This window comes from Megachile rotundata, chromosome 13 (assembly GCF_050947335.1).
Source record: "Megachile rotundata isolate GNS110a chromosome 13, iyMegRotu1, whole genome shotgun sequence".
Lineage (NCBI taxonomy): Eukaryota > Metazoa > Arthropoda > Insecta > Hymenoptera > Megachilidae > Megachile > Megachile rotundata.
This window is the reverse complement of record NC_134995.1, coordinates 15,370,942-15,390,614: the sequence shown is the minus strand read 5'-3', so window position 1 is coordinate 15,390,614 and position 19,673 is coordinate 15,370,942. Positions and strand designations below refer to the sequence as shown.

General features: G+C 42.6%; 1 protein-coding gene across 2 annotated transcripts; it reads right to left on the bottom strand.

The window, feature by feature from the left end:
- Positions 1-5,336: 5,336 nt before the first annotated feature.
- LOC100874647 (peripherin-2) lies at positions 5,337-15,981 on the bottom strand. Of its 2 annotated transcripts, XM_076539034.1 has the most exons (6): positions 15,571-15,962; positions 13,189-13,325; positions 10,782-10,938; positions 8,231-8,459; positions 6,522-6,671; positions 5,337-5,510 (listed from the first exon to the last, which is right to left on the bottom strand). In XM_076539034.1, exons 1-6 carry the CDS (start codon positions 15,840-15,842, stop codon positions 5,442-5,444), a joined length of 1,014 nt encoding a protein of 337 aa, XP_076395149.1. In that variant the 5' UTR covers positions 15,843-15,962; the 3' UTR covers positions 5,337-5,441. The 2 variants fall into 2 exon arrangements, with proteins under 2 accessions (XP_076395149.1, XP_076395150.1); XM_076539035.1 differs by lacking the exon at positions 6,522-6,671 and having other exon boundaries at positions 15,571-15,981.
- Between the last annotated feature and the right edge of the window lie 3,692 nt (positions 15,982-19,673).

Genomic DNA, 19,673 nt, shown 5'->3' with positions numbered 1-19,673 from the left:
ATTAACGCGACGAGCACCGCAGCCAGCACTTTGCGATGGAAAGTGATACGGAATTAGGTGCGGAAGATTAAGATCGCTCTACACCGGAGAGCTTAAGATGAGAGGCGACATCGAATCGGGGGTAGAAAATTTATTTTAAAATTCCCGCAGCGTTTCGCGTCATATTACTTGCGATAAACAATATATTTCACGGAAGTAATGTAATAATAAAATTCGCGGTATTTACGAAATTGACGGTTTCAATCATTTCACTGATTTTATGGAATAAATTTTGTAATTATGAAGTTTTCATCAAATATTCGTTCAGGTAACATTTATCGTTTCAATTTGGGCGAATACATTTTCCACGCTAATACCATTTTTCGTTGGAAATGCAGAGGTACAAATACGATTTATTTTTTTAACGGAGATTCATGTTTATGCGGGTTTTTTAGAATGGCTCATACGAGAAAGGTATAAGGGAATATTTAGGAAAGTTAGTCCGCATTTTAGTCACGTTCAAATTGGAATAGACTGTATAGAGACAGGCTGGCACGCGGTTAGTCGATGTTTCCTAAAAGCAGTCGACAGACATTTTTCTTTCCCTTTCGCTCGGATTCCCTGTTATTTTCCCCCTGACTAGGGTGGATGAAGAGCGAAACTTTTCGGAATTCCACGGGAACGAAACGTTGGACCGAACGGTATGTACAAGCGGGCAAGAATGGCTCCGATGGCCCGGAGAAGTACGAAAACTTGGGCTACAAAAGCCACTGCGACTCGGCTGTATTTTGCCTGATAGAAGCTGTCCGCGACCAGCTCGCGGAAAACTTTAACGACACTCGGAAAATTGAGCTGTGCCGCATTAAATCGTTCAAGGAAATCGATTTCTTTTCCCTACTCCCAAAACAAAACGTTCAACTAGATTTTCATATTGTCCCATTTCCTTCTCTACGTTCATCTTTTTCTCGTTAATCTCCATTACCGATGTCACGATTGACTAAAGAGATCAGACATTAAAGATGTACGGGTAATTCATCGCGATTAAATATTTCAATGTTTCATTTCGCGGCTGCGAATATTTTATTGCACGCTGTATTGCTTCGATGTTTAATCTTCCAATACTGCAAACGTTATCGTTGATTGAAAACTTAATCGCATCTCTTCATGAACCATTCGTGACCACGTATGGAATATGTTACTTAAAATAACCTGTATGATCTTGTTCTACGATAGCGTCACATTTATGACGCACACTGCAGTTCACACGTGATAAGTCTCATATTTTCACTGCAACATTGGGTTCAATTTATAATTTGCATAAACAGGGATCGTTGAATGTAACATTCTGAGTTTCATCAGTTGTTTTCATGTTGTTCAATCAGCTAGTTGTGTGTCTTCATGTCTTCAATCAGCTAGTTGTCCAGAAAATTAGACAGTATGAAGACAAAATAACATTTTAACTTCTATTAGTTGTCCTACAGTAAAAATTGTTTAGATGCGAATGACTCAGATGTGAGTAACGTAAAAAATGTAGCGAATTTAGGATCTATAGCAGCGAGAACGTTATGACTTCAATTTCGACGAAAGGGTGTACCCCGGCTGTAATCCGAGAAACAGAATTTTGTCGTGCTGTTGCACCGTCGACGAGCAGGGACATTAAAGCTGTTTTCACATTGTCGTTCGCACAGAAACTCCGTGCCGAGTACTTGCGATGATAATCAACTGGAAGCCACTGACTGGGTCCATTCCAGATTGCTCCTCGTTCAATTAGCATACATACGACAGCTACCGTTGCTTTTGGCCACTCTGTTTCGACCCAGTTTCTTCCGAAACAGGAGCGTCTTCCGCCCGTTGATTAATTCGCGCTCTATTTACGAATATTCTGTTACCTTAATTACGGAGGATCGAGTCACAATTCGAATAATTACGGTAAACTGTAAGCAGTCTCTAATGCTCCCTGCAGATTGCTTTATCAACCGGTCTAAATTGCGAGCTCTCGAATTCAAAGCGAACCGTTCAAACACAGGGGCTCTTATTTATTATTACTGTGGATGTTTAAGCGTTTGTACCGAAGTTTGCGGAGTATAAATCAACCATGCAATCCACGGGGACCACAGCTTATGATTTATGTTGCAGTCTTTGACAAATTTATGATCCGTTGTCCAACTATTACAAGATGAGTCTTTCATTGAACCGTTACGTGAACAATTGTTTGCAGTTACAAAAATGTGTGCAATCACGAAAATTATGCACTGTAGTGGAAAGTGTGGTTTCGATTAATCGCAGCTCCTTCCGAGGACATCCGAGATATTACGGAGCGTTGATTCGAGAAGGTGAAAAGTTTGACGCGGAGTGTGTGGGACGTTTTACATGATGGTTCGTACTCTCGAGGGAGAATCGAATTTCAATTTAGCGAGTCCCGTGAAAGAGTAGGACCCATGTACGGCCAGGAGGTCCGCGGATGTTTGTTCAACGGGGTAGGTTGCCGGGAACGCTTTCCTTCGGCAATCGATTGCTGGACGACCGGGGGATTTCCTCGAGTGCTTCCGCTGTCTCGTGCAGCTTGCACTCTCGAATCGGTTCGCTGGCCACGGGAATGGGACTAACTGCTTTCTCGATCGAATCGAACGGAAACAATGGCCAGCGGAATAACCGGTACACGTACGGTCCAGTCGGTTAACCGAACGGGGCTCGTTCGAGGCGAGCGAGTTCGATTTTCGGAAAATCGGCATTCGGGAAATTGCTCGCTCTCTCGATCGTCTCTGGATATGGCCAAATAAACGATTGAAACGTACACGAATTTTTCGCTAAATCTTCGTACCTCGGGAACCCTTTCTGGTCCATCGAAAACCTGTGTCTAATTATGCGTCCTCCTCTAAATTCTTGCTGCTCTCATTTTCGGATTAGATTGACCTTGGAACTAAGCTCTGAAAACCGTAAGCTCCAAAATTTACTTCGAGAAAGAATCTCTATGGTAGTTCGATAAATGTTCGATACATAGAAATTATAGAATTAAACACCTTTAATCCTGGTAGTTCGGAAACAACGTACGTCCACTTGGAGCATCGGGAGGTATTACAAGTTCTCTGTGTAAGCTTTAAAGCTTGAAACTCGGGAGGTTTAAATTCTGAAAGCTCTAACTTTAAGAAGCTAGCAAATAAGAAGCTTCAAACGTCAAAAGCGTTGAACAACACAGGCTGCCCGTAAAAGAACCGAGCGTGAAAGCTCTGGGAAATAAAAGCTTAGCATGCCGAGTAGTTAGATACCGTGATAGTTAAACTTGAAAGCTCTAAGCTTTGATAGGATCTGAAATTCGAGGCTTCTAACCTCGAAGGAAGTGACGCGTTACAACTTTAAAAGCTTGGGAAACTAATACCGGAGGAGAACTGTTCGAATTTTCGAACTTTCAATTTCGAATCCTTAAGCTCACGCCTTAGAAGCTTAAAAGTTTGAAAAGCTCTAATCATACGAGCTTTAGAACTTAATAGTATTAATTCTGGTGAGCGCAACCAAATCCTTTGTCCGCAAAACTTCTAAAACTCGGGAGGCTCTAACAGGGAAAACTCGCGATCGAAAAGCTTTAATCTGAAAAGCTTATGACGATTTGCTTCCACAGCTGTGTTCAACCGGTCCGTTAGCAACAGTTCGACTAATATGTCGGACGTCGCATAAAACTGCTCGCTTTACGGTTAACACGGCGAAAAAGCTCGACTACACGAACTTCGTTACCGGTGTCGAGGAAAATTACGGCGTCCCATGAAAAGAAGTTCGTCGTGTTCCGCGTAAATTCGCCGTTATTAAATTGAACGAGGTCAAACGAGACGATTTGTTCGTTTCTCGTCGCGGCTTTCTTTTCGGAACGAAGACGAAATTCGACCGGGTCCCAGATTTCCGGAAATTCGACGAGAAACAAAGCGACTCGGCCCGGAAGTTCTGTTCAATTTACGAACGCCTCTCAAAGACTCGGATCTCCGCTTTGAAGCTCTCGAATCCGCGTGAGATAAACAAAATTTGAATAACTCATTACGCGGCCTTTCGCTCTACAATTTTCGTCTGCAAAGACTCTGGACACCATCAATATTCATGATTTCATCAGGGTTAATTCCAATCAACGACTCCGCTGAAACGATCCGGCATCGTCTGTGCGACGAGAAACATTCTTAAATGAAAGCTCAGTGAAAATTACAACAGCAGTATGCAAACTAATACTTCCGAGCCTTATACACAGAGTGCTATACCCTGGAGAATCTGGCTTCCCCGGAGAAAATATGGAAGAAAGGTCTTCTACAAGAGAATTCGTGGGTAAAGAGACGTGTAGGCTAGAAATGACTATATCGATCATAGAAAATTTGTAAACGAGCTTTTATCGAAATGAAAAGACATCGGAGCGTTTAACGAACAAGCACGATTAATGGATCATCGATTACGAAACACTCGAAACAGCCCCCAAAGGAACAAACAAGCCATCGAAAAAGGGAGGAATCAAAGGTGGAGGGAGGATAAGGACGGACGATAAGATAAGACTTTATCGAATTTCTTTTCGCGAAAGTCTGTCGTCGGGTTTCAACGATGGCTTTCACCATGATTATTGGAATCGGTTAATCGAGTCGCGCCACTAGATCGCTCGTTTTCTCCCCCGTATCGAGTCGACCGATCGATGGGGAACAGAATGGGGACAAAAGAACGACGAAGTTGAAGAGAAAGGCACTTCGACGATAGGAAGCTACGTTAACGATATTCGGCGACGTTTCTCCTTTCAAAGAATAGTGATATTCGATGCCGAACAAGCCGGAGAAAAGAAGCAATTATAGACAATTTCGTGCGATTAGTACGATCGGATATTTCCATGATTCCATTATGGAGTTAAACGTTTATCCGAATTTTTAGCATCGAAATTTATTGTCGCGACGAGCGACGAATCCCTTACGACTTATTTCGGTCGATCCTATCCATCTATGAGAACATGTTCAAAATATCTTTTTGCCGGGCAAGGGATGAGCCCCGAGGACGGGGAAAAAGCGGTTACACCCTCGTCACGTTTCCGACCGATTCCCAGAGTTCTTCGTCTCGAAGAACCGTTGAAATCTCGCGACGAAGAAACGGTCAGTATGGAAGGTAAAAAAAGGCATAATCGCGCGTGGCCCGCTCGTTCCGATGTCGCGAACTCAATTTAAACTGTCACGTATGCCGGTAAAAAGGGACGAAACGAAGGGGGATCAAGAACAGGAAGATCCCACTGGGATTCACTCGTCCGTTCAGCTTCGTGCTCTGCCGCGTTACAATCGACGAGGGTGCGGTTTTCAACCCCTTTTACCGCTTTAAAAGGATGCTCTTTTGTTAAACATCCGTGCAATTAATATCACAAAACTCGTTTCTTCATATAAACACTTTATTTACAATAGCAGTCACGTTTTGTTAAGAGGATCTTCGTGGAAATATGATTCGTACGGTCCAGACTCTTTTCATTCCGTGTCACTCGAGTAAACAAGAGGCTTCAGGTCGATCATCGAATCGCCTCGTCCGCTGTGCTTCTGTGGGGTCGCAAATGGAACGATCGAATTAGGAATGAGAATTTGTAGGAAGTTAATCCACGCTTTCATAACTTTATTGAAAGGAGCGTTCGTACGTTTTCGCGAGGCCACGTATCGCGAGGGAAACGTGAAAAAATAAAAAAAGTTCCGACAAGTGCAACACTAGCGGTTAAGAAGTTCTCAAAGTTTCATCGCGTCGACCCTCTAATAAAAGTTTGACGAGCGTGCCCGCTTCTTTCAGCCGCACACCGCTATTCTAACTCGAAGAAATTAGAAAATTAAACAAATAAACCGCGGAACGTCGACGTTCGAACAAAGTGTTTCGACGACGTGCAACCCGAGAACAGCGGGCACGGAAAAAGTGCCGGGGGCGTAAACTTCATTCCACGGATATTTCTCGCGAAGTTAGAAAGTTACTCTTTAACTCTTTTCGCCTGCCAGTAACTTTCGCGCAGTACACGTACGGTTTGAAAATTAGCAACAGCGAGAAGCGAACGGAGCGCGAGCGTGCTGGGACTGGACTGTCCGGAAACGTGAGGCTGACATTAATATCGTAATATAAAAAGAAACGGTCGTGAATCACGAAGTAGAAACGCTTCGCTACTTTGCTACGAATTGTTTCGATATGAAACGTGCTGTACAGCGATTAATCGTACAGGATGTAACAATCGTTTTCGATTCACCGTTCCAGTAATTAAGCGTCCGTGTATCATTTCGTATTTCGTGATAAGGTTAAGTTAACCTCGTTGCACGTCCATGCAAATGAGTCCGAGTACCCTCCCGTTACATTTCCAGATACTCGGCATTCCATCAAAACAGCTACTTGTCCGAAATCAGATCGAATCGGTATTTTCGCACAACCCAATCCCTCGGCTTTATTCCCTCTCGTAACCGGACAGTCTTTTTCATCGCGCGACATAATATTCCACGGAGGAGATTGTCGTTCTCTCGTGAAAGAGAGCGATTGGCTCACGTTCGACGATTGATTTCATGCGGTGGGTCAACACTAACCCGATTGATTTGGCAGAGATTAGGTCCGCTTGCGTTTCCAAAATCCAGACGACCATAGAGCCAGCCAGGAGAGGCTGACCATCGATTCCCAAGGGCGACCGCGTTTCTTGCCGACGTAAAGTCAAGTCTCGATAATACTGTCACGGCAATCTGGAATGTACGTATAGCGAACAGTGTCGAAGCAAGTCTTTTATCATTTTACGATTCGTTGCTTGGTGAGATACGAGATCGACCAGAAACTTGGCAGAAATTTATAAATGATACGAGATCTTAATCAGCGTAATTTCTTTAAAAATGTTAAAACAACCGTTCTTATCATGGCGGAAATTCCATTAACAGTTTTAATTCGGTAAATAGCGGAACGATAATACAAATGGGCGCGTAAATCGTGGCAAACGAAATACGACCAAAGGATAACGCGACAAGCCACGTCCGCTTTTTCCAGCTTCGCAATTTTTTCTTCCGCTCCATCGCGTCTCCGCTCGTAAAACAGTGTTTTTCGACTTTACGACGCGTCAACGCGTGCCTGTGCCCTCGAGAGGAACTTGCCAGCTTTCTAAGAGGCTTTTCGGACCACGTTTTCTCGGAGTTGTTATGTACATACTGCGAGAGGGAACAAAAGCCGATAAAATTTTGCGAACTTTTCGTTAACCCCGAGCAGACCTTTTTACGCGTTTTATCGCCAGAATTGTTGATCCAGGATAAAGGAACAAATGAACCGTTTAAAGCGCGGTTTAAAATGCCCGGTAAAATATCTATAATTAAAGTTGTATCCAAGGGGTTAAACTTGTAACCCTTGTCTCATCTCGAAAATGAATCGACAACAGCCTCGGGGAAGCGGCTGGCAGAGCGTACGAATTAAACGGATTAATTTATCAGTTCGATAAGGGAAAAACTTACGAGTGGATGGAACGCGGTAAGTTTAATTAACCGCGACTATTTGCCGGCTTAATGATACCAAGGCCCGGCTCGAGTGGCTCGGACGAAGAATGGTGGAAACGGAATTAAATTGCAGAGACGAAACGAGTTTCGAGCACGCGAGTTTCCCTCGCAAACGCGAGCGCTACTTTTTTTCCTTCCATGGCGTATCTTTGAATCTAATTCTACCGGAACGTCTCATAATTCCGTGGGAAATGTTTTCTCCTTTCTCCCCCGTTAAATTTCGCGCGACCCAATTCTCTCGCATGATTTAATCGTCGGCAAACGAAACGAACGCCGTTCCACCTTTTTTCGTTTCGTCGATCACCGAGCGGGAAAAGCGGACGTTCACCTTATAATATCGCCAGTTTACAAAACCCCGATGACACACGGTATCATCGCGTTCGCGGCAATCAATAACTCCGAACGAATCTGATAATCCACGACTATTCGAGAGACCCGTTCATCTCGTTCGGGCTTCACTGTTACCGCTATTTATTCTAAATCCGCTCTCGAAAGCTCGTACGATGAAATTACAAATATTTGATGACAATTTTTCAAGCTGACGCGTCCGCCGCGAGGATTATGAGCTATGAAAAACGAAAAGCCTTTTCCAATCTTCGATTAAAACAGACATCACCGATATTCGACTCTATATTTTATTCAAAATTAAAAATCCGCGTTACGACCATAAATGGATATTAACTATTCGAAGCCTGGTTTCGCCATCAAACTCGTCGTTTCGATTCGATTAAACAATACTGTGCCGATGCGTTATGTTATTGATTTACCTGCAACACAAACAGACAGAAGACCAGCGGCAGCACGGAATACAGCGTTCCGTTTAGCAAGGTCTTCATGGCGATGAGACAGCCCCGAGCGTTCAGGCTGTCGTAAGTGGAATTCTGTTCCGGATTTGGCAGCTGAAGAGGATCGTGATAGCAGGGACCCTTTACGTCGATTCGACAGCAACTCCACGGCACCACCGGCGGCGTCACGCGACCATCCAACTTGGCGTACCTGAAACAAGATTCCTACGTGTCAGTTCGCCTTCTCACGTACATTTCCCTTTGCTCTATCTCCTATCTGCACACGCTCAGGAATCCCTACGTTTTCTCTAAAACGCCTTCGCAGCTTTAACTCGTTCGATCATTCTTCAAAATGCACTCTGCAATTAATTTCATTTTTACCTTGCAATCAATTATTAAAAAGCAATTGCTTTTCGTTCCCGTATGAAAGGTAAACAACGGTAAATTAACTGCAAACGAACTCGTTATTTTGTCATGGAATTTCCCGATAGTAGCCAGTTCTGCTTCGAGGAGAGGAAAAAATTGCGATTAGCGGAGTCGCAAAGGGTTCTTGCAAGCTGCGGGACGTAGGGTGACAAGGGACAGGTCAGACCGGGCGATCGGCATTCCGCAAGTTGTTGAACTTGCTAATTCGAACTTGTCCACGAACATGTCCGCGAAGTCTGGAATGAGTTGCGAGCCGTGTCACGCGTTCCTACGCTCGACGACGCTTTCTCGGCCGCGGCTTTCCAGACGAGTTTTCGAGCGAGTAACAACGGCCAGCCGTGCGAGGAAACGGCCACAGGACTTCTCGTGTTCGAGACACGCTGGCTGCGTTTTGTTAATTAAATCTTTCGATCGATCTCGAGACTCGACGCGTTATGGAATTCACAGTGCGCGAGAACACCTTTCTCGACATAATGCTACACAAAATTGATGAGACTGGTACGAGGCAATAATACGTCGAGCATTCGAGCAGGTTCATGTTGCTTACAGCAGTTTCGCGTTAATTGCCTAATAGTTAGGTTTCCTGCGGATAGACGTACGCGTGCATTATGTTCTGGTGGTAATACGTTCAATAATAAAGGGTTAATAGCTCGGCCCGCACAGAAGCCTTTGTGTCACGGCTGGTAATCACAGATAGAACACTGGGTTATCGATTTCTCGTTATGATAATTGCAGAATTATACCTTGGAGTGGATCGATCCTGGTCCCCTCGATACCGCAACTATTCACGTATGTCAACCGCCATCAAATTGCATTCTCAACTCACACCACAGAATTACGTTTCCTCGATCGTCGAAAACTAAATTCCCCGATCTACACTTTTGCTCTATATTCCCTTCACGCGAAATTATCGATCGAATCCTCGTAACATTCTCATCGACACTTTCATGCAGTCAAAGATATTTTACTCTATAATAAAAGTCTGTTTCACGAGAAACTGGAATGTTTCTAATAGACAAAAATTTGTGCACTCTCGATATAATATCGCGAGGCAATAAATCGATAGCTCAAAGGTTAGAAAGTTTGTAAATAAAAAAGGTTAAAATCGATAGAGAAGCTTTTGCGCCAACGTTTCTACTCTTAAACATCCGGTAAATGGAGATGGTGGGCGTGTTAGCAGCGCGGCGCAGATAAAAGCACACGCGAAGGAGCGGTTAACTCGTGAGTTAGATGGGCCAGACCGGAAGCGGAGGGCCCCAGCACGGAAATAATCTGGCCGGAGACTGGTACTTTGGCCGGAAGCTTCTGGTGTTTTAAATCCTTTTTGGAAGCATCGTGAAACACCGGCGTTGGGAATTTCGGAAAGGAAGAAGTGGAACAGGTTAGAGTCTCTGTTCGGTGGGGTCTCCCTCGAGAATGGCCGGTCACCGAGATCGCGAGAGAGGGCCAACGACTTTGATCTTAGGTGTATGCGCGTGTATCAAACGCTTTCTGAAAGCCGAGCGTTTTAAAATGCTACGCGAGACGTAACAACTTTTAGCCCGCGCCAGTTTAAATTTCGTCGTTCGCCGGGAGGCCGGAACGCGTGTAGTCGTAATTAAAATCCTGGCATACTTTCTGCGTTTCCATTAAAGTTCCTGGGAAATTTGTTCGTGACTGCCGGTGGACAGGCTCGCGTGTGGTATTACACGTAATTATTATGGCGTCACGAGCCTGCGGGGGAAACGTTGGAAGAACGTGAATGAAAACTAGAATTATCATTTCTGTTGTCTGATATTGCTCTCCCGTTTTTCCTCGGGTCATTGCGTCGAGTTCCAGCATTTTTAAGTATCTTTCTAACAAGGACATTTATCTTCGGAATGCCGTTTTATATTTCTTGCTGATCTATTATCAGAATTGTCAAAATGGCTACGTAGATCACAATTAGAATTCTGACGATATATTAATCATGTGTGCTATTTAAGGTATTAAGAAATGGAGTGCATTGTCTACGGATTACGATGAGCGTGTGATTATGACAGACAAACGAGGGTGCGACGGTATCGATAGTCGTTACGTGCTAAGGTAATGAAATACGACAATCCAGGAACAATTAACTGATAATCACCTCAAGATATCGGGTGAATCCAGCACAAGAAGGTCTCGTTGCAGCCAATATGTCTTATGCCAATCGTCGGAGGAATCTATTCCGCAGCATCGCATTTGCACTTGCATGTTATCTATCCTTCGTTTCCATGTCACGTCCGTAAGATACCTCCTCATACCTGTTCAAAGTATCCACTACGTCATTTTACAATTAGGTCGGAATTAAAATAAATTCATTTGTTATACTCTTCATCGCCATTCAGGAGAATTCGAATAAAAGTTAAAGTTTGTGTACGAAATATATATCAGTGTCATATCAGTGTCAATATCGATTAATCAAAAAGCGTCCATTTAGAGATAATGTACCACGGTAACTTTTCTTCCCAGGATGATTGAATTCCCCCGAGTCACCTAATGAAAGGGGCTCTCAAGAACGAGGAGAAAAAGGAGTATTAAGATGAATTGTCCGACGTACACGCGTATGAATCTCAATTATTCGCTTCAGCCTGTAGCGTGGAGAACAGTATCAAATTCCACGGTGTAGTCTGACTCGACTCGGAATATTTTGCGCCGTACGACTTTCCGATATTTTATATCCCATCAGAAATTCATCGACACAGGAAGCCGGAAGTCCGGGTTACGGTAAAATTGAAATTTTCATCCGCGAACCTCCGACGTGGCATTAATTAAAAAGCCTCCGTCGAAGTAATTAAATATCGACCGTGACCAATTAAAGGTTCGATCCCGGACTGAATGGTTTCAATCCTTTTTCACGTACCGCTGTGTAAACCGACAAAGGGGCAGTGATTTTTCCGCGAAAATCGAAGGTACGAGCAAACGCGATGCGAAAGTAGCGTTTGCAATGGGGATTTTAACGCGGCTCTCCTCTTTGAGGGTTCTCTCGTTAAATAACTTTGATGACAAATATGGTTATTACAAAATGATGTTAAAGATGTATAAATTTCCAATGACGATGTAATCCCGAAATTACCGTTTAAAAGGATAGGTGCTTTAAAAGGTATAAAGCTAATAAAATCGCTTCTACCTGTTTCCTCCTTCCGAAAAGTAATTCCGAAAGAGATCCTTTGAGAAGCGAGTTCATCAGAAGGTTTTAAGAACGCAGTTGTTCTACCGTGAAGTATACGGAATCCCAGTTTCGAAGTAAATTCCTGAAGGACTTCGTTCCTCTATATCTACCCTCTTCGCGACACTTTCCACCACTTACAAGTCTGATACTCCGAACAACTTCGACTCCAAAGCTCCCTTCGATGTCCTAAGACCTCTTACTCGCGCGTGCTCGCGTGCAACTACTTCTTCGGCACGTAATTAGTCGTGGGTTGCATCGAAAACTAGCTACTTATTTACACTCAAAGTTCTTCGAATCGAAACACGATTTAAACTTTCGTCTCTCTACGTCGATCGTGACGATCTAACGTGGAGTCAAAATTAGGGACTTTAAAAAAAAAAAAGCATTGAACTTTCTGAAAGAAAACTTGGTCCTGCTTTAGTACTTTGACAATTTCCTGTGTAGCGAAGTTACAGTCAGTTGTACCGGTATATCATGCACGGAGAAAATGAAAAAAAGAGGGTGGACAGGAACGTCACCGCCGATATCCGAGGTAAATTTTTGGCAAGGTAACGAGATTCAGCGATCGATCGATGGAGCGCTTATCATTCGTAGATGATCATCAGCGGGATATTTGCGTAGCGGAGGACAGAACTGGATGCAGCGGCAAGTTTATCGTGAGCAAACGCGTCGAATTTCGAAGAGAATCCTGCCGTATCTATTCATTAAGTATACGTACGCCAAACGAGATTTCCATCAGTAATTTCCACGGGGCAGCCAGCGTTGTTCGACCGCCGATTTGCATATTATGCCCGGGCTATACTATTTCGTCGCGTTTCCACCGTTTTCGCCATCTGTCCGCCATACAGACGGATTCGCACGCGTGACTATCGAACCTCGACGCATCATCGCGTTCCCCGTTTCGCCTCGCCTCGCCTCGACAAGATTTTACGCCACGGTTATTGCATAAACCGGCCGCGCCGCTCTCTCTTACTCTTGATTAAATATTCAAATTTCGCGTTACCATACCGGATGACACAACGATATAAAAGAGCGTGAGGGAAAAATAAAAAAAGACGGGGGAACAGAAGCGGATCGTCAGGCGGAGAAAATGAATTCGTGGCTTGCCACCTGCCGATCATGAACAACGTTCGCGTGTTCGATCGATGAATATTTCACGAGCAATTTGCCCGGCTCGATTTCCAACGAAACTTCGTACCTTCGATTTCGAACGATCTTCCGTTTAATTCTCATCGAATTTCGTTAGTGTCGAACCTCTCTCAGATTATCGCTACAAATATTTTCGCCAGTACTTTCGATTCGATGGAATAGGGTTTACTATGAGTTAGTAGATTGGACTCGCCTTCGACCAGAATTTGACGAACTTGTTGAGTCAGTTGATCGGCCGTGGAGATGCAGATGCCGGCCATGAAACAGCCCACCAAGACCACGAATAACCCCAATATCGTCCACAGGAACAGTCTCAGATTCATCCAGGGCCTGTAACACGCCAAACACAAACAGATCCTCCTAGTGTGTGCTAAGATCACTTTCTCCAATTATGAACTTACGAGTAACATCTTGTTCAACGCATGAAAGAACATTACTTAATTTCATATAACAACCCAGATGAACTACATTTTCCTTTCAATGTTATGTATTGATAATATAATTAATCCGAGAGAATTCGTCCCGTACGATTTCGTTTTTAACAACGGAGATTAATCTCAGAGTCTCTAATTTTCAGAGTAGCTGTATATTGGCAGCGTCGACAGCCTGTGAAAATCACCGAGTACTAAACCGCGAGGATACGTTAACGAGTAAAGGTAATTAAAACAAATGAACCGTCGACCAGGAGTAGATATCGGGAACGGTGGAATTGCTTGAAAATTCTGACAAATCGATTGGCCTTCGGCGAACCAGCCCTTTTCCAATTCGAGCCTGTTGGTTCGACCGCGATGGAGAACGGTGGAATTAAGAAAAACGCGTTAAGGGGTTAATTCTTGGCTTCGTTCGCCAACGAGCTTACGGTCTAGACCGCTTTTCGCAACCCTCTGTTTTCCACTCTGTCTTTGTTTCCGTTTTCTATCGTTTTTCTTCCTGCCGCGGTTAAATATCGGAAACGCGTGAACGTATTGAGAACGATTGATTTTCTCAAATTTTTCCCGCAGCTTCTTTTATTCGATACGTTCTAATTACCGCGATTAATCAACGAAGCAATATGAAAATAACCAACGATGTGGGTCTCGTTACAGAAATTTATAAAATACGAGCGAACTTTATGAAGTCCAAATTGAAATGTTTGTTGAAACTTCATATAATGTCACATCACATTTGACGAAGTCCAAATTGAAATATTGATGCAAAATAAATTACAAGATTTATAAACTCTCGTTACGCTCGATGATGTGTAAACATTTACGTAAAGTGATTTATAAAATTTATAAAATTAATTAAGTTTCAAATTGGAATTATTTATGTAAAATGGCTTATAAAATTTACCGATAATTTTTGATCGTAATTATTTGTTCAGTATTCGATGCAACGAAATTACAAAATTTTATTTTATAACAATTTTACGCTTTTTGTTAGCGGCGATGGCTGCGTATTTCTGACCATGTCCATTTAGAGAAACAGCTTCGAAGTTTCAAAATATGACATTGAAAGAACAAAGTTATTTATCAAAATGTTTTCCCTTTTGCAACAAATATCGTTGGTTAAAAATAACGGATATATTTCATCCGGTATTCACGTGTTCTCTCCTTTTAACATATTTTGGCAAAACCATCAGCTTCGTTTTTTGCAACTCTGTTAATCCCTGTTAATATATTTGACTTTTTCTCGACACCTCTCTTTTTCAAAGTCTCCCCGAATTTAGGATCCTGACGAAAAAAGGAAGGGAAGATTGCACGAAGCAATTTTCACCACGTTTCCGAATGCTCAAACGTTTCTATGCGACTATTGTCACCTTTAACATTCTACGAACCTCTCGGCCTGCATTCTACCCTCTCCGCGATTTCGTCGTTTTCAATTTTTCACCAAAGACCCATTCTACACCTCGATCCTTTCAGTCCGCCATTCTTCGTAAATGTTCATAATTCTCTCAGGGCAATATTGTACGCGCTGTGATTCGATTACAAAGGTCAATTGATCGTATTCACGTGTACCACCCCCGTTGGCTGTAATGAATGCTTCAATCCGGCGAATTTCGCATCGCGCCGTGGTTTCCGCCACGGAAATATCGCAGGGAAGAATATCCCGGTCCCTAGCTCGCATTAACTCATTTACGCGAAATCGTGGACGACCTGGTGCCGATTGCTAATTCACAATTTGCCCGGTATTGTGCGGCAAAATTCACCGTCGCGCGTTCCGCGTTTCATCTTTAATTGATCTGTTCGTTCGACAACAAAAAATTTATTGACGAAAATTCTAATCAATCACGAAACACACGTTCCATTAGCAATTTCGATAGCCCACAAAAACGTAAATGTATTTATATGTATATTCTACGTTCGCGAATTAGTCGAACAATGCCGTAGCAGGTGAATCGACGCGATGAAATTATAGAGTTATAAATCATCGGAATAATTGATATCGCGAAACTACGCACCTTGCGTTATGTTGAAATTTAAATGCCGTACACATTATAGAATACAGTAATTATGCGCCCATGAAATAATTATAGGAGCGTTCAGATATAGGACCACTTTTCTTTGGAAAATTTAATACTAATTTGAATTCTTACCCTTCGGCGTAACGAAAATAATTGTAGCACATTTTCACGCCCAGCAGATTGTGAACGAAAACGTACAATCCGTAGGACGTTATTGTTTTAAATACAAGTTGGAACAAATCTATCTCCTCTAATTTCAACATGCTGGCAACCGTGAACGAAGCGTAGATTCCCAGAAAAAACAATGCAAGTCCGATGAGCACATTTGTTAAAATAATATAAATTAAATAACGGTGAAGGCGTTTCCTTTGGTTCCACGTGAATCTGATATCGAGGATCGCCATTTTTAATCGTCACGATTCGGCTGGTTCTCTTTTGTTCCTGTAAATTGTACCGGGTGTAGCTTGTTCGGTACTTGTTATTTACAATGTACATTAAATTTAATTTAAAGGCTTTTGAAAATTGCACGAGAAACAATTGGAATGTTGATAGTTAGTTTTGTCAGGCCACTTCTCGATTAATCATACAGTTCCATTAACGATCCATTTTCCATCGAGGTTCGCCGATATCAATGAGTGCAATATTGGCCGCAAACGTACGCAAAAACCTGGCCCCGTAACCGCGATAAATTCGATGACAATATATAGCCGGGACACGCGTTGCCCCCGCGGAATAATCAATTACCGGCGGGTCATTAATTAACTCGGAAAAGTGCTACGATTTAACGGCAGGGTAACGGCAAAAGTGGAGCGTGATGGCGGCAGAAACGGAAGGGGTAACGTATCTGGGGGTTGAAACGATCCTCGAGAGCGCCGGGGGTGAGAGCCAACGATGAAATTCACCTACACGGTGGGTTATTGTAAATTTACATCTTGCCTCGGTGGATCGGCTCTATTATATTCCTTCGACTCGATCATTTACCGCCATAGAAATTTATTTCTTTAAAAAATTAATTCCGCTCATTCGAGATATTAATTATGGAAAAAAAGTTTACAACCGAGGATTTGTAAAATAAATTTTGTCCACCGTTTATTTCTCCGTAACGGTCGTAAAGGGGATGACCGTGCATGGGCCATTTAAATTCGAGTTATTTTTCATGCGAGAGGGTCGTTCGATGCCAGAGACGTCGTTGAAACGGCTGTCTTCCCGCATCTCCCTCGCATTGACCATTTCAACTACTTCCTTCTGCCACCCCTCATCCCCTTACGAGCCGGGAAACAACTGCACGGCCATTTTGTAGACACTCTTCGCGAGGTAATTTCATTTCCTTGACGTTCCGCCCGACGATATTCTCGACAGATTTTAAAGAAGAGCCTTCCCCGTTTCAATCTAGCTCCTTGTCAAGTTTGAATTAAAATTAGCAAAATATATTTATAATGAAATTGCCGATTATGGACTTTTATTCCTCACGGTCGAGGAAAAAATGATAAAACAGTAAGATCATTCGATTAGATTGAAGATTTACTAATTACCTGCGGTAGAATTAAGTTTCACGGAATTCGAGTAGGATCGCATGAGCGTATAGAATTTCATCGTCTAGGTATTCTTTGTGAGATACTTGTTGAACTTGTAACCGCAGTTACATCGCCGGGGGCAGTAAAATGGCGGGATCGCGTTCCGCGGGAAAAATAGGACCGGCTCGAAATTTTCCTTTGCATCCTTACTTAAAAAGGAAACAATTTCCACTACAAAGCGAACTGGCCAGCGTAACTCCCGTGGCAGCCACCCTTTTTCATATCGTTCCCGCGCAACAAAAGAAACGCTTCAAATGAACCAACTTATCCTTTCATCCCTCGTGCGTATTCCAACCTGTACGTTTATCTGCTTCACCCCTGTGTTCTTTTTCATAGACTACGTCGCTTAATCGAATCGGAAAACTTCAAAGATATAGAAACCTGCTGTTCACTTTGCGTTCTCGTTATTTTAATAAATTCAGCTGCTGTTGTAAATAAAAATGTGACCTCGAGCAGCTCGATATTTTGTCTCTAGTTCGATGTAGCGAGGGTTGTAAAGAGAATTTGAACTCGGGAAGATTGCAAAGAGAAATATTCTGTCGCTTAATCAATTTATCGTGGAGGCATTCAATTCCGGTAACAAGACAAGACAGGAAGACAAAGGTTGGATAACGTCTTCGAGCAACCCCCAGCTGTCGATTCGATTAGTAAATAGAAAAGTAATTTGCCAACGTCCAGCCACGAGACTACGACAATTCATCACCGGCTAATGAATTATATTTCGTTCGAGCGAACGAATCGATTGGAAAGGAAATTTTAACGATCCCACCCTTGTTTTTCCGATGATTAATGATATCGTTCAAGTTGCGAGGGGTTGCCACGGGTTAATAATATTTCTGGAACGTTTCGTGGCGCGGAGGAAACGTTGTTATAGAATTAAAAGAAGCGTCAGCGAATTACTTTCGATCGTTTCGACTAAACCCCCGGTGACGCGTCCCGAAACCACCCCTCGCTGCTCCAACTTGGCTCGGTTGAACGTGGTCGGGAACGTGGAAATTGCGGGGCTTCAGGAAACCGTGTAAATATAGCAATCGTGTATGGGTCAGGAAATTAATTTCAAGCTGACTTCGGCAAATTTGTAAGTTAACTTTTATCGCTTTATCAATGGAACGCATTTATACCGAATAACTTTACCGAGTATAATTAACGTTTTCACGGCTCGCTTTCTGCGGTATTTCTTTTCCTTTTCTTCTCTCGTGCTAAACCGTATTCCGATTTTTATTTTTCACTTTTATTTCTCTTGACATTTTCGCGATCTCGCGTATAAGGGGCTCGTTTGATTACAGAACTGAAGTGATTGTAAAGAGAGTGTTCAATATTTCAGTATTTTTTGAATAAATATTTCGTCGAATTATTGACCTAGCTTCATCGTCAAACGCTCGAGATAACAATCCAGAAAGTCGAGGAATTTTAGTAACTAATATTAACATATGAAAGCATAAAACTAGAAGTTTGCTAATTAAATGTTTCGACAAACAACGATTTTCTAATTAAAACACTTTTCATTATCGGAACAAGTGATGTACAAATTATAAACTTTTCATTCTTCATTCATTTATTTTCAATTCAAAAACAGAAACATATCAAACGCCTGTTCTGTCGTGTTCTCTTTTTAATTATTTAATGACGTCGAATATCTTGTGACTGCAACATTTTGGACGAAATATCAGTATGGACGCTGTCAAAAACATCCAGCTGATAGACGTGCATTATTTATATCAGCGAGACATTTCATTTCACAGGTTTGACGTCGTCCAAATGAAGAAAAAAAGGAGAAACCGGGTCGTCAGTGTCGAATTAATCCCATTCGTACGAGGGTAAGGATTTAAAAGATTCATCTTAGCGACACTTTCGAGATGGAAAGAACACTCGGCTCTTCAAACTTGAAATTCCGATTGTCGACGAAAATATTTCCAACATTTACCGAATCTCAAATCAAATCTTCTATATAGGTCATTCGGCCAAAGAGCTTTGCGGTAATATAATTCAAACGTCATGAATAATTTACCTCCCTCGATTTCGAGTGGTTTTAACAATTTCAATTATGCCATAATGGTCAACTGTAATGAGAAACTTGGAAAGAATGAGAGGCAGGGTAATATTCTTCAAATTGGTAATATAATAAGTTTGGAAACTTTGTAAATTTTGAAATTAAATTCCTAAACTTGAAGTGTACAGTACGTTGAAATCGCTAACAAGATTCTCTTAATCCTCCTTAATTCTCACAATAACCGATCAACTACAGCTCACAAAGAATAATTGAATTAAAAGGAGAGCAAAGACAAAGACAATTTCAATGAATAAATCCAAGATACGAAAAGGTGTCTCTTGAACCGAAACACTCGATCGCTCTTTTGTTTCGGGTAGGTCTTTGTGCTCAGCCGCTAATAAACATGGTTTTCCTTGTGCCTCTTTCGAATCGCGGAAGGAACGAGGAAGAAGAAAGTAGAAGAAAACCGGGCAGGAAAGTCGTGTATACACGGGCAGACCCGCGTAATGGTACACGGGTTGGAGCAAACAGACGTCTCTTTATGGCACGTGAGTATGTTCATCGTAAATCTGAACGCGATGCAGGTGCTCGTTGACTTGCCGGCGATAGACGAGCGTGTATGGGCTGCAAAGCGAACGAGACGAGTTTCTAAGGGCTGTTTGCGAGCGGCG